Below are 13163 nucleotides of genomic sequence, written 5' to 3'. Positions count from 1 at the left end.
TGCAGCAGGTCCGGCTCTGTTTGGCCAGGGAGGGGTCTGAAGCTGGGAGAGGGTGGGAGGTAGGCGGCCTACCTAGATGCTGGCAGCCGAGGAGGAGGACCCAGGCCCAGGCCCAGCACCGCAAGCCTGACACCAAAGCCCCGTTCTCTTCACTGTGCCATGCACACCTCGAGTTTTGTCTGAACTAGGGAGTGGGGCCCTGCTGGCTTGACAGAGACCTGGGAGGAGTAGGGCCTGGCTCCTGTGCCCCTAGCTGTGAAGCTGCCCTGCTCTGGCTCAGTTAAAGGGCTGACTCCCTGCCCTGCCTGCCTCTCCCCCACCCCACAAGACCTGGGCCCCGGCAAGGGCAGGTCAGGGAGGGAGGGAGGGAGTCTGGGGCCGGCACGAGACAGGCCTCTGGGGCGTCTGGCAGCTCTCACCCTGCAATCGAGGGAAACCCCAGAGAGCAAACAGGGGAGGGGATGGGGGCAGGTAAGGCCATGATTACCGGGTGGGGTGTAGAGGGGCCCTGTGGGAAGGCAGGGCCCACCTTGGGGAGGTGAGGCAGGATGGCAGTTACCTAAAAACAGAGCTGATTTTCATAGAAATAGAAGACCTATTGGGTGTGTTTCTTTTTTAAAGTTAGGTTTTATTTCGGTGTTCCCTTCCTCAGCAAACATCCCTGGCATGCCAGCCCTCGGTGGTTTCAGCCTGGTGACTTGGGCAGCTGGCTGGTTCAGGTCATGGTGCCCTTTATCTGGGACTCTGAAGCAAAGAGCAATTCAGTTCTACATTTACTGACCCCTGCTAGATGCCTGCTCTGTGCTGAGAGACAGGGCCACAGGGAAGAATCGGGTTCTGTCCCTGCCCCCAAAGGTGTACCAAGTAAACTCCTCCTACTGATTGTATAGGAGCAGATGGGGTTAACTCAGCTTGTGTGAATCAGGAAAGCCTTCCCAGGATCTATCCTAGGCTTAGTTTTGAAGGATGAATGGTTTTTCAGACTCTCCTTTTTTCTTGCAACAAACAGCAAGCAGGGATTTCCCTGGTGGAGTAGTGGTTAAGAATCTGCCTGCCAGTGCAGGGGACACAGGTTCGATTCCTGGTTCGGGAAGATCCCACATGCTGCGGAGCAACTAAGCCTGTGCGCCACAATTACTGAGCCTGCGCTCTAGAGCCCACGAGCCACAACTGCTGAAGCCCGCGCGCCTAGAACCCATGCTCCACAACAAGAGAAGCCACCGCGATGAGAAGCCCGTGCACCGCGACAAAGAGTAGCCCCCACTCGCCGCAACTAGAGAAAGCCGGCACGCAGCGACGAAGACCCAACACAGCCAAAAAGAAATAAATTAAAAAAAAAAAAAAAAAAACCAAAAAAACAAACAGCAAGCAGCCACTATGTGCCAGGTGTCAAACTAGTAACAAAGAGACAGGACACAGGCCCTGCCCCCAAGAAGTCTAGTAGGAGAGTCATGTGAATGGTGACAATAATGTCTTAAATGTCAAGACAGAAGTACAAGATGCATCAAAGGCCTGAGGAAGGAACTGTCTGTTCTTCCTGTGGGACACAAGAGCAAGGGTCTGTGCAAGGAGCTGGCTGAGGCAAGGAGCCGTGTGCTGCAGAAAGCTGTGTTAAGACAGGTACTGGGATTGGGCTTTCTTGGGCCCAAGTGCTTAGCAAGTTGCCAGGGGTGTGAAACCACCAAGCAGCAGCTGGGAGCAGGCCTGGCGGTTTCAGGCAAGCTGCCTATGGACGAGCCGTGTGATCTGGAGGAGTCTGACAAGTGGGTTCCAGCTCCCACTCCTTCACGTATGGACTGGGTGGCCTGGAGCCCCACACTTTACCTCTCCGCGCTCCATTTCCTCACGTCTAAAGCGACGATTACGAGATGTGAGTAAATGAGTTCGTACATGTGAAGGACCTCCGACAGAGCCCAGGCCTGCCTGCAGTTTATGGATAAACAGGAGCCAGCCTATCTCCCCCACAGGGTTCCCTGGAGGCAGGACTGGGTGTGGGGGGCCACGTGGAGGAAGGGGCAGTGGGGCTCCAGGTCTGTGAGGAGGGACCCAACCCCACTCTTGCTCTGTCAGGGGCGTCTTTGTGGAGCTGAGAGGTGGTGTTCTTTGGTGGATCCCAAGATGGGGAGGGGGCCTTAATTAGCCTAGGCCTGGTTAGTCACAGGGGCTGCCTGTGTAAGCCTGGCTGGCTTGTGTTCCTTTGGTTTCCTTTTTCTTGTCTTTTCTAAATTAGGCCCCTTTGGGCAATGGCAATGCCAGCTTATCTGTGACAACTGTGCCCAATAGCCAGGGCTTGGCCTATCTGACCCTGGGACCCTGGTCAGGGTCGGGGGGAGAGCAGCATTCAGGAATCTTCTAGAGTGCAGAGGCTCTGAGATGGGCCTGACCAAGGGCGGCTGGCCTGCTCCAAGGATGGTGCTCCCTCAGCTCTCCAGCTCCCTGGCTCCGGCCTGAAGCTCAGGTTGGGCAAAGCATCACAAATATCGGCGGTCTTTTCAAGAGCCCAGTGTTGACCTGGGCTTCGTTCGGGCTGCCCTGTGAGGGGCTCCACCAAGACGAGCCTTGTGAAAGGCCAGCTACCTGCCAGTGCTTGGCATCTAAAATAGAATCTGGAGAAGCAGCAAAGCCTTTAATTCAATGTGTCTTGACAGCGGGTCGGTGTGGGGATAACTATGATCCGACTGGTCTTGAGTTATAATTACGGAGTCAGAATAAAAAATTACAGGCATTGTGTGGGGCTTGTTTTAAATATAACGTAATCCATACCATCCTCTCTCTTATTTGCTAGATTTGAGGTGGAGTCTTTGGCCGTTGGCACAGGTTCTGCCTGACGTGTAGCAGATAAAAATGGCCCTTGCCCAGTGAAAAGGGAACAGGAGGAGGCCTCCCTAGACCCCTAATGTTCCCGACTGCCCACGGCCCATAACCCACAAGCCCACGTGCGCATGGGTCTGTGCAGGCCTCTTTGTTGTTCACATTATCTGTGTGCTGCACCTCCCCAACCAACCTCCCTGTCGCCAGCCTCCCCCAGCCAGTCTACCAGAAACATCTTTGTAAAACACAGTCTTGAGGCTTAAGAACCCATTAATGGTGCCCCTCTGTCTATAGGGTAAATCCAAACTCCAAGTCCTTTCAGGTCTTGGCCCCAAACCACCTTTCAGCATCATATCTGGGAACGAAGAACAGCCAAAGAACAGAGATGAAGTACAGAACAGAGGTGAAGGGCCCTGGGTTCCAACTGTGTAGGATTGAACTCAGGCTCCACGCCTCGTGCGCTGAGTGAGAGACTGGGCAGGTTACCCCGTCTGTGTGCTTTAGCTCCCCACTATCGTAGGCTGTGAGGATGGAATGAGATAACACACTCCTGGGGTGACCCCAGGCAGGTCTCTTTCCCTCACTGAGTCTCAGTTTATCTATTAAAAGGAAGCAACAGACTCATTGCCTTTCAAAAAAGTAAATTTTTAAAAAAATGATATTTCTTGATGTAGCTGTGTGTAGTGAGATAAGCATGTGTTTTTGTTTGTTTGTTTTAGGCACGTGTTATTGGTTCAACCTTTCTGGAAAGCAAAACAGAAAGACTAAAAACATGTTTATACCCCTATGAGTATGAATTTAATCTAAGGGAAAATTCAAATTGTGGACAAAGATTTACACTTAAAAGATGTTTACCTCAGCGTTTTTTTTTTCAGTGTGTTTTTACATTCTTGAAAAATGAAAAACATAAATGCCCAACATTTGGATAATAGTAGGTATTTATGGTGTGTCCACTCAAAACTCTTATTCAGGAATTAAAAGTGTTTATGAAGAATATTTTGGGAATTCCCTGGTGGTGCAGTGGTTAAGAATCCGCCTGCGAATGCAGGGGACACGGGTTCAAGCCCTGGTCTGGGAAGACCCCACATGCCACGGAGCAAATAAGCCCATGTGCCACTACTGAGCCTGAGCTCTAGAGCCCACGAGCCACAACTACTGAGCCCATGTGCTGCAACTACGGAAGCCCGTGTGCCTAGAGCCCGTGCTCTGCAACAGGAGAAGCCACCGCGATGAGAAGCCCGTGCACCGCCACAAAGGGTAGCTCCCGCTCACCACAACTAGAGAAAGCCTGTGCGCAGCAACAAAGAGCCAATGCAGCCAAAAAAAAAGAATATTTCATTATTTTAAATGAAATAAAACATATTTCATTATGTTTCATTATGTTTAGATATAAATACTTATATCTAATTTAAAGTGAATAAAGCAGATACAAAATTGTATATACTATATGACCTCTGATAATAAAAATGTACACAACCATAGGAAAAAATGTTGAGATGGAAATATAACAGCAGTTATCTTTGATGAATCTGTAGTATTGCATTTCCTTCTTTATTGTTTTCTGTATTTTTCAAATATTTAAGAATGGGCACGCATTTCTTATATAATAAGAGTTTTTAAAACAGCTAAGTGTTGGACTTCCTTGGTGGCGCAGTGGTGAAGAATCTGCCTGCCTGCTCAATATCAAAAAAACAAACAACCCAATCCAAAAATGGGCAGAAGACCTAAACAGACATTTCTCCAAAGAAGACATACAGATTGCCAACAAACACATGAAAGCATGCTCAACATCACTAATCATCAGAGAAACGCAAATCAAAACTACAGTGAGGTGGTGGGATGAACTGGGAGATTGGGACTGATATATATACACTAATATGTATAAAATGGATAACTAATAAGAACCTGCTGTATAAAAAATAAATAAAATAAAATTTAAAAAAAATCAAACAAAACTACAATGAGGTATCACCTCACACTGGTCAGAATGGCCATCATCAAAAAATCTACAAACAATAAATGCTGGAGAGGGTGTGGAGAAAAGGGAACCCTCTTGCAGCGTTGGTGGGAATGTAAATTGATACAGCCACTGTGGAGAACAGTATGGAGGTTCCTTAAAAAACTAAAAATACAACTACCATATGACCCGGCAATCCCACTACTGGGCATATACCCTGAGAAAACCATAATTCAAAAAGAGACATGTACCACAATGTTCACTGCAGCACTATTTACAATAGCCAGGACATGGAAGCAACCTAAGTGTCCATCAACAGATGAATCGATAAAGAAGATGTGGCACATATATATGATGGAATATCACTCAGCTCATAAATAGAAATGCAATTGAGTTATTTGTAGTGAGTTGGATGCACCTAGAGTCTGTCTTACAGAGTGAAGTAAGCCAGAAAGAGAAAAATAAATACTGCATGCTAACACATCTATATGGAATCTAAAAAAAAAAAAAGGTTCTGAAGAACCTAGGGGCAGGACAGGAATAAAGACGCAGACGTAGACAATGGACCTGAGGACACAGGGAGGGGGAAGGGGAAGCTGACACGAAGTGAGAGAGTGGCATGGACATATACACACTACCACATGTAAAATAGGTAGCTAGTGGGAAGCAGCCACATAGCACAGGGAGATCAGCTCGGTGCTTTGTGACCACCTAGGGGGTGGGATAGGGAGAGTGGGAAGGAGACGCAAGAGGGGAGATGGAGATATATGTATACGTAGAGCTGATTTACTTGGTTATACAGCAGAAACTAACACAACAATGTAAAACAATTATACTCCAATAAAGATGTTAAAAAAAAAAAAGGAAAAAAAAAAAGAATCCTCCTGCCAATGCAGGGGACACGGGTTCAAGCCCTAGTCCGGGAAGACCCCACATGCCACGGAGCAAATAAGCCCACGTGCCACTAATGAGACTGCGCTTTAGAGCCCACGAGCCACAACTACTGAGCCCACGTGCTGCAACTACTGAAGCCCACGTGCCTAGAGCCCGTGCTCCACAACTAGAGAAGCCACCGCAATGAGAAGCCTTCACACTACAACGAAGAGCAGCCCCCGCTCGTTGCAACTAGAGAAAGCCCGTGCAAAGCAACTCAGACCCAACACAGCCAAAAATAAATAAATTATTTTTAAAAAAAGAAACAGCTGAGTGTTAAGAATATTAGATGAAAGGGTAGAAAACTTGATGTTTGAGTTCCTGTCTGGCTTTTAACAATCTCTTGTATTCTAATGTGCTGGGAACCATCCATGGAGTCTGAGAGGTGACTGCAGGAGCCCAAATTCTCAAGGCCTGTCTGCCTCCGTGACAAGGGGCAGCAGGCAGGTCCGGAGCCTGGATTCAGCAACCCACCAATCACAGGGGCTCATCAAGGGCACCTGCACAGCTTCCCTTGAGGTCAGCTGCCTTTCTGAAATCTTCCCAAGTGCCCATGAACCTTCAAGGCCGTTGGAAGTGGAGCAGTGTGCCAGCCCCCCGTCCCTGCCACACTATGGAGTGCTGGGGGCTCCCTATCCACTTGGGGCCAAGTGGGTTTTCTGCCTGAGAGGTGAGCTCTTTCTGCCACTTCAGGCAAGGGGCTCACTGGAGCAGGAAGGCAGGTCAGGCTGCTGTCACCACTGTGGGCCCCTCTGCTGTCCACACGTCTGGACTCTGGGGGCCCCACTCACTGGCTCTGTCAGACCACACATTCCCAACTGCCAGGATGTGCAGGTCTGTTTGGCGAGTTGTCCTGAGGCTGGAGAGCCTGGAACACATCACTGGAGGAGATCACCGAGGGACAGCCTGGTCATTACCAGCCATTTCTCGGGAGGTCCGCCCAGATGAGCCCCCACTGGAAGGAAGGGCTTTGTCTGATTCACTGGGGAGGGAGGCCTTCGAGGCCAGGGGCCAGTGTCCAGGTCCAGCCGGCTGCTTGTCAGGGCTCGTCTAGGACCTTCACTAATCAGCCACATGTCTGCCCCGTTAGAAACCAGAGAAAGACAGGATTCAGAGGCTGAAAGACCGAGACAGACAGGCTTAGAGAATGAGGCCGACGCTCAGTGAGAGGCAGGGAGGTGGAGAGAGACAGACACACAGGGCCGGTGACGCAGCAGGAAGGCCATCGTTAAGAGTGGACCAGTACCTACAACAGGCTCATCCTCGATGCAGTCAGGGAAACGCACACTGGAGTAGCAATGTGCCACTCCACACCTCTTAAATTAGCACACATTATGGAAATGGTAACATCTCATGCTCCCGTGGCTGTGGAAAAAGCTGCTTAAACACACTGTCAGTGGCCCCATAAATTAGCACAGCCTTTTAGGGGAGGAATTGGGCAATACGGCTCTAGAGCTATTTAAACGTTCATCCCATTTCCCGTGGTAATTCCACTCCTGGGAATGGGTTGCAAGGAAATAATTCAACAGAAAAATAACAGCTTTGTACATAAAAGATGATGAGTGCAGTGCTATCCATATGTCCAACATGCTATAGTATGGCCGCTGTGAATATTTTTGCAAATAGGGAATACGAAGACCATGGTAGGTCAAATAAACAAAAATAAAATTATCTGTACATAAAAAGTAATAATTACATAAAACAGCCACCTGGATGCTTGGGCGGCCCACCGTAGCTGGTGAACGGTGCTCCTTGACTCCCGACACACTCCTGTCTTCCCAAGGGAACTACCCTGCCGCTCCCTGTCTGGAGCTCTCCAACCATGAAGCCTATCCGTAGACCTCAGACTGGTTGGGAGACAGTCTTAGCTGAGGCTGCCCACCTGGCCAGCTCACTCTGGTGGCCCCAGGGAGTCTGGGTGATGCCCGCTGAGTCACTCCAAGGTTATGACCAAGAAGCCAAACCAGAACAGACATGGTAGAGTTGCATCTTCATTTAAGAAAAGGGATAAAGTGATTTTGCAGGCTCTGAAGTGCTTTGCTATTTGCAAGCACGGCAATCTGTTTAAGCCAGCTGAAGTCCGGACTCCCAGCTGAAGCATCACGGGGTGAAGGCAATTTACAACAGACTGAAGGCAAAGGGAGGGAGGGATCGTGGGGTCACCCATCCTGGCCTGCCCCAAAGGTAGGCACAGATCTGATTCTGAACTTGAATCTTCCCGTTTACGTCTTCCCCTAGCTCCTGGAGGCCATCTCAGAATCACTGGGTGGGATTTCAGTAAATCATGGGTGAATAAAAAGAAGGGGAAACGACCATGTAGTACATGAGTGAGCGTCTGTCACCGAACAATTCTGTCTTTATTCAAAGTCTGTATGGCTTTCCAAATGTGCCCTCACTTGTGCTCTAGAAAAGCTACACCCCCTGCTTACTGCCAGGGGATGCCCTGACTTACAGGGGCTGAGAACATTCAGTGATCATGCCTGTGTCCAGACAAACCTAACCTTGTTCATTCGGTCTAGGCATAGTTACTGAACACGAAGAGGCTTTGTGATAGTCCCTGTCCTTGATGTGCTTTCAATCTCATGGGAGAGACAGGAGTAAACAATGAGGAGTAATTTAAAGAGCAATCACATGGGTGCCCTAAAAAGAGGGAGCTACAGTGGGGAGGGACAACACTTAGGAAGTGGGCTCAGGGTGGGATGGAGGACTAGGCAAGGCTCCTTGGGGAGGTAGAAATGGAGCAGGGCCTTGAGGACAGGCAGGATTTTACCTGGCAGAAGGATCATCAGAGGGCCAAGGGTAAATGTGAGAGTTCACCTGGCCTCCCCCAGTTCCTCACCCTTGAGCCTGCCAAAGACCTGGGCTCAGCACCAGCCAATCCTGCGCAGACTGACAGAGGACAGTGGCAGTCTCAGTCTGAGCCCAAACTGCTGAGGGTCCTGAAATTCATCCTGACCATTCATTCATTCTCTCACTCATGTTTACCACAAACACTTATTACACACCTGATCTGTCCTAGGTGTCATTACAGGCTTTTGGGGATATAGTGACAAACAAGTCAGGGTCCTTGCCTTTCCAGTGGGGAACACAGATAGTAAACGAGCAATGAATAAAATAAATTTGCATTGTGGTAAGTGCTACGGAAAAATGTGAAATAAGGGTTGGGGGTATTTAATCAGTAAAATCAATATTTTATGTAATACCTAAATGATGTGAAGAGGCAAATCATTAAAAAATCTGAGGAAGAGCATTCTAGGCAGTATACATGGAAAGTGCAAAGGCCCTGAGGCAGGAATAAACTTGGCATATTTAAGGATTAGCATGAAGGCAAATAAAGTGAAAAGGAATTGGGGGTACGGGGAGTGATAGGTGAGATCAGAGAGGCAATGGGGAGCCTGGCCTGGTCATGATGCTGGTTCCTGGGAATCATAGCATCTCTTGCATCACAGCCAGGCTCCTGCCTTGAGTTAAAGGTCTCAGGATTGGATGCAGGCCCTGCACACTAATGTGCTTGACAGGGTGTTGGTACATGACACAGCTTCATCCAGAAGTGCCCACTTGGTCACACAAGGACAATGGATAAGCCATACCTGGTGTACCATCCTCACAGAACACCAGATCCTGCAGCTGCTTTGGTTTCGCCTTCTGCATTCCTTCAGGGAGTGGTGCTGGAGTCCCAGCATAAGCTGGAAACAGGTCACGGAAAGTGTGCTTTTAGGAGTGAGTACAAGCACAAAGCGGCTGTAGCACAGAGTGTCTGGAGGGGCCTGGTGGCGGAGATGCCAGAGAACTGAAGGCCAGGCCAGGCGTAGCCTAGGAGGTGCTTCTGCACTGAAAGTGTTTGATGGAGAGGGGAACGAAAAGAGTGAAATGTGTTTCACAAAACAAAATTTTGGTAGCATGTTGGAGATGGATCAGAAGAGAGAAAAGGAAAACCAGGCAGAGAGATGACAAAACTCTGAACTAAGGCAACGGCTGGTCTCAAGAGACAAAGCAGATAGATCCACTGGACTGACTTGTATGAGGGTGTAATGGTGAGAAGTCAGAGGTAACAGATTTCTGCTCGGCAGCTGGGCAGATGACGTTATTCACTGAGGAAACGCAGGCAGAGGTGTGTGGGAATGTGCCCAAAATTATGGGGTGGAGTTGGGACAGGAGGCAGATGGGCCAGTTTTGGACATTTTAAGTAGAAGATGAACCTAGGCCATCAAGAGCAAGATGTCCAGGCCAGTTGCTCAGGAGAGAAGTCTGGGTGGGAAGGCCATCAGCACTCAGGCAGCAGTTGGCACCAGGAGTGCTGGGGTGAGGTATGCACAGTGAGAAAAGAAGGCTGAGGAAAGAACTCTGGAGACCACTGATATTTGCAGGGTTTCAGGGGCAGGGAGAGGACTCAGTGAAAGAAGACGGGGCCAGAGTGCAGCTCATGGAAGCCAATGGGGGAGAAAATTTCCAGAAGGGGATGGTCCTTGGGGTCAGATGCTACAGAAGGGTCAGGGAGGATGTGGACCAAAGAGGCCACTGGATATGACACTGGGTAGAGCAGAAGAGACTTTGGGAAGGCTCTCTAGCCCTCTCTTAGAGCTCAGCAAAAGCTAATGGCGGAGAGCACAAGTAGTGGAGCCAGCCTGGGTTGGGGCCTGGCTCCTCCTTCTCCTAGCTGGTAGCCTGGGGTAAATCACTTAATCTTTCTACGCCCCAGTGTTCCGATCTACCTCATGCAGATGTGAGGAAAGCAGGAGTGCTTTGAACGGTGCCTGGGGGACAGTGAGTGCTCAGCGCGTGTTGGGTACTCTCCAATAATCAAGGTGAAGGGAATGTGAAACACGAGAGTGTTCCCTTAAATCAGTGTGGGCACATAACATGAAGATACTTTGATTTTCCAAGATGAACACGGCTAGGGCCCAATCCTGAATCACAGGGCCTTAGTCTGAGAAACACTAGACACCGAAGCATCCCCGGGGTGTTCTCAAAGTCCAGAGCTGAGAACGCAATCTGGGGATGGAAGACGGGAAGTGGCTGCGGCAGTGCCACCTGGAGCGTCCCGCCGTAGGGGAGGACCAGGGTGCTCATGGAGCTCTGGTCGCTCTCAGTAGTGGTCACCCCTGAAGGCCAATGAGCTGGACTTTCTGTTAACAATTGTCACCTCAGGACTGGCGTCAGGCCTCTGAGCCGCTTGGCATTCCCTTGAGGTTTCTGCTGGGCTAAGGATCAGCACTTGCTGCCGTGTGGGGTTTGCCTGACCTCTGCTGTCCACTGTCTGTCATGGCACAAACTCAAAGACGGTCACATGGGAACATATGTATATGTATAACTGACTCACTTCGTTGTACAGCAGAAACTAACACACCATTGTAAAGCAATTATACTCCAATAAAGATGTTAAAAAAAAAAGATGGTCATGGACTCACAGGATGCACTTTCCTCCAATTTTCTGGACAGTGACTCTCAATATTAACATATTTTACACTGTGACAATACAGAAAAATTTCACAAAGCAATTCTTACCTTTACTATGTGTGAACACTCTGATATATTCTATATTTTTCTATTTTTATTTCATTAATAAGAAAAATGTTGATTACAATCCACTAAATTGACGTCACAGCCCCAGGCTTTCTCATGGAGTTCAAAATACATTCACTTAAGGAACTAAATTAGTGCCTCATTTCCCAAACATCAGTCAGTGTATTCCATATTACTTTCAAACTTCTGGCCACACCCACGGCCGATTGTTTATGGAATCTGATTATTTTTTCTTTAAATCAATTCACTTAAACATTTTTAAATGCCTACTATAGCTGAAGTAACACGTTTGGGGGCTAGTTATATTTTTTTATCTAATACACACTGAAATAAATATTTAATTATAAAATAAAAAATGTTTCCATACCTCCTAAAATCCTCTTGCACACCAGCAACATTTGCATTCCTCACTTTGGGAATCACAGATCTAAAGGTTAGTCCAAACATCTCATTTTCAGTGGGGGCAGTGAGGCCCAGAGGGGTGAATTCACTTATCCGAGGTCTAGTTTTTCAGTCAGTGGGAAGGTCAGTCTGGTCAAAGGAGGGAAGAAAGAAAATAAAGGAAACTTGAGATCTCTAGGCTGCCCCTGGCCGAAGTCTTATCAGTCTCATCACTTTTGGAGAGAGGCCCTACCCTGTCATCTCACCAGAGTCCAGATATCAGTTTATAGTTACCTTGGCAGAGCCATTTTAAGACCTGGGTCTTCGATATTCTTATTTTTGGAGGTCCTGATCCATATCCTATCACATATATTACAATGTGTGCACATTGGCACTTATTGATTTCAATTTTGCTATTTTCTTCTTCTTGTATTTTGAAGCCAATGGAGTTTTCAAGCTTCAACCATTTTGGCAGAGGCCCTTACAAAGTTCCCAACCCGTAGGGTTATAGCCTGCCACGCCTAATGGATGAAGTGGCTCTGGATGAGGTAATCGGATCAACAAAGACACACTAAAGAGCAGTTTAATTACTTTAGCCCTTTCTCCTGGTATCTTTAAAGGGTAATGTGGACAGGCCACTGACAACTAAATGAATGAGTTTCCAGTGGCAAAATCTTTGCTATTCTGAGAGGGGGCAGTGCCACTGCAGGTAGGCTAAGTGCCGTGTGACCGGCAAGATGTTCTCACTCTGTACCTCTGTTTCCTTATTAAGTAAAACAACCGGATTAGACTACATTGATGATTTTCAAAATATATTTCAAAAATGAGGGCAAAATCAAGACTTTATTGGACATATAAAAACTAAAAGAATTCATCACCAGCAAACCTGCACTAGAAGCAATGATTAAGGAAGTCCTTTAAGCAGAAGGAACATGCTACTAGATGGAAATCTGGATCTATACAAAGGAGTGGAGAGCATCAAAACTGCTAACTAGGGCTTCCCTGGTGACGCGGTGGTTGAGGGTCCGCCTGCCGATGCAGGGGACGCGGGTTCGTGCCCCGGTCCGGGAGGATCCCACGTGCCGCGGAGCGGCTGGGCCCGTGGGCCATGGCCGCTGGGCCTGCGCGTCCGGAGCCTGTGCTCCGCAGCGGGAGAGGCCACAGCAGTGAGAGGCCCGCGTACCGAAAAAAAAACAAACAAACAAACAAAAGAAACCCCAACCAAACAAAAAAAAAACTGCTAACTATGTGAGTAGAGCTTTTAAAAGTTATCACTTAAAATTCTTTAAAAGACAATCAACTGAATATTTAAAATAGATAACCAACAAGGACCTACTGTAAAAAAAGTTAAAAAAAAAAAAGACAATCCACTGTTTAAAGCTAATATGCTAACAATGTACTGTGGGATATGTAACATGTATAAGTAAAATGTATGACAACAATAGCAAAAAAGTCAAGAAAAACAGAAGTATACTCTTGTAAGATTCTTATACTATGGGTCAAGGAGTATAATATCATGTTAAGGTAGAATATGAAAAGTCAAAAAATGTATATTAAA

General features: G+C 47.9%; 1 protein-coding gene across 4 annotated transcripts in view; it reads right to left on the bottom strand.

Moving 5' to 3' along the window:
- Positions 1-13163, bottom strand: part of XAF1 (XIAP associated factor 1) — an 80769-nt gene that overhangs the window by 62478 nt on the left and 5128 nt on the right. For 3 of the 4 annotated variants that reach the window (XR_010838373.1, XM_067022266.1, XM_067022267.1), the window contains exon 1: positions 11592-11681. The exons of the other annotated variant lie outside the window; for it this stretch is intronic. Coding sequence is in view for 2 of the 3 variants with exons in the window: in XM_067022266.1 (XP_066878367.1) it covers positions 11592-11671 (80 nt within the window). In the remaining variant the exon portion in view is untranslated. Of the gene's footprint in view, positions 1-11591; positions 11682-13163 lie in introns of those variants that run through there. 4 annotated transcript variants of the gene reach the window in all.

The sequence above is a fragment of the Kogia breviceps genome, chromosome 19 (assembly GCF_026419965.1).
Source record: "Kogia breviceps isolate mKogBre1 chromosome 19, mKogBre1 haplotype 1, whole genome shotgun sequence".
In the NCBI taxonomy this organism is placed as follows: Eukaryota; Metazoa; Chordata; class Mammalia; order Artiodactyla; family Physeteridae; genus Kogia; species Kogia breviceps.
This window is presented reverse-complemented; position numbering and strand designations above follow the sequence as displayed.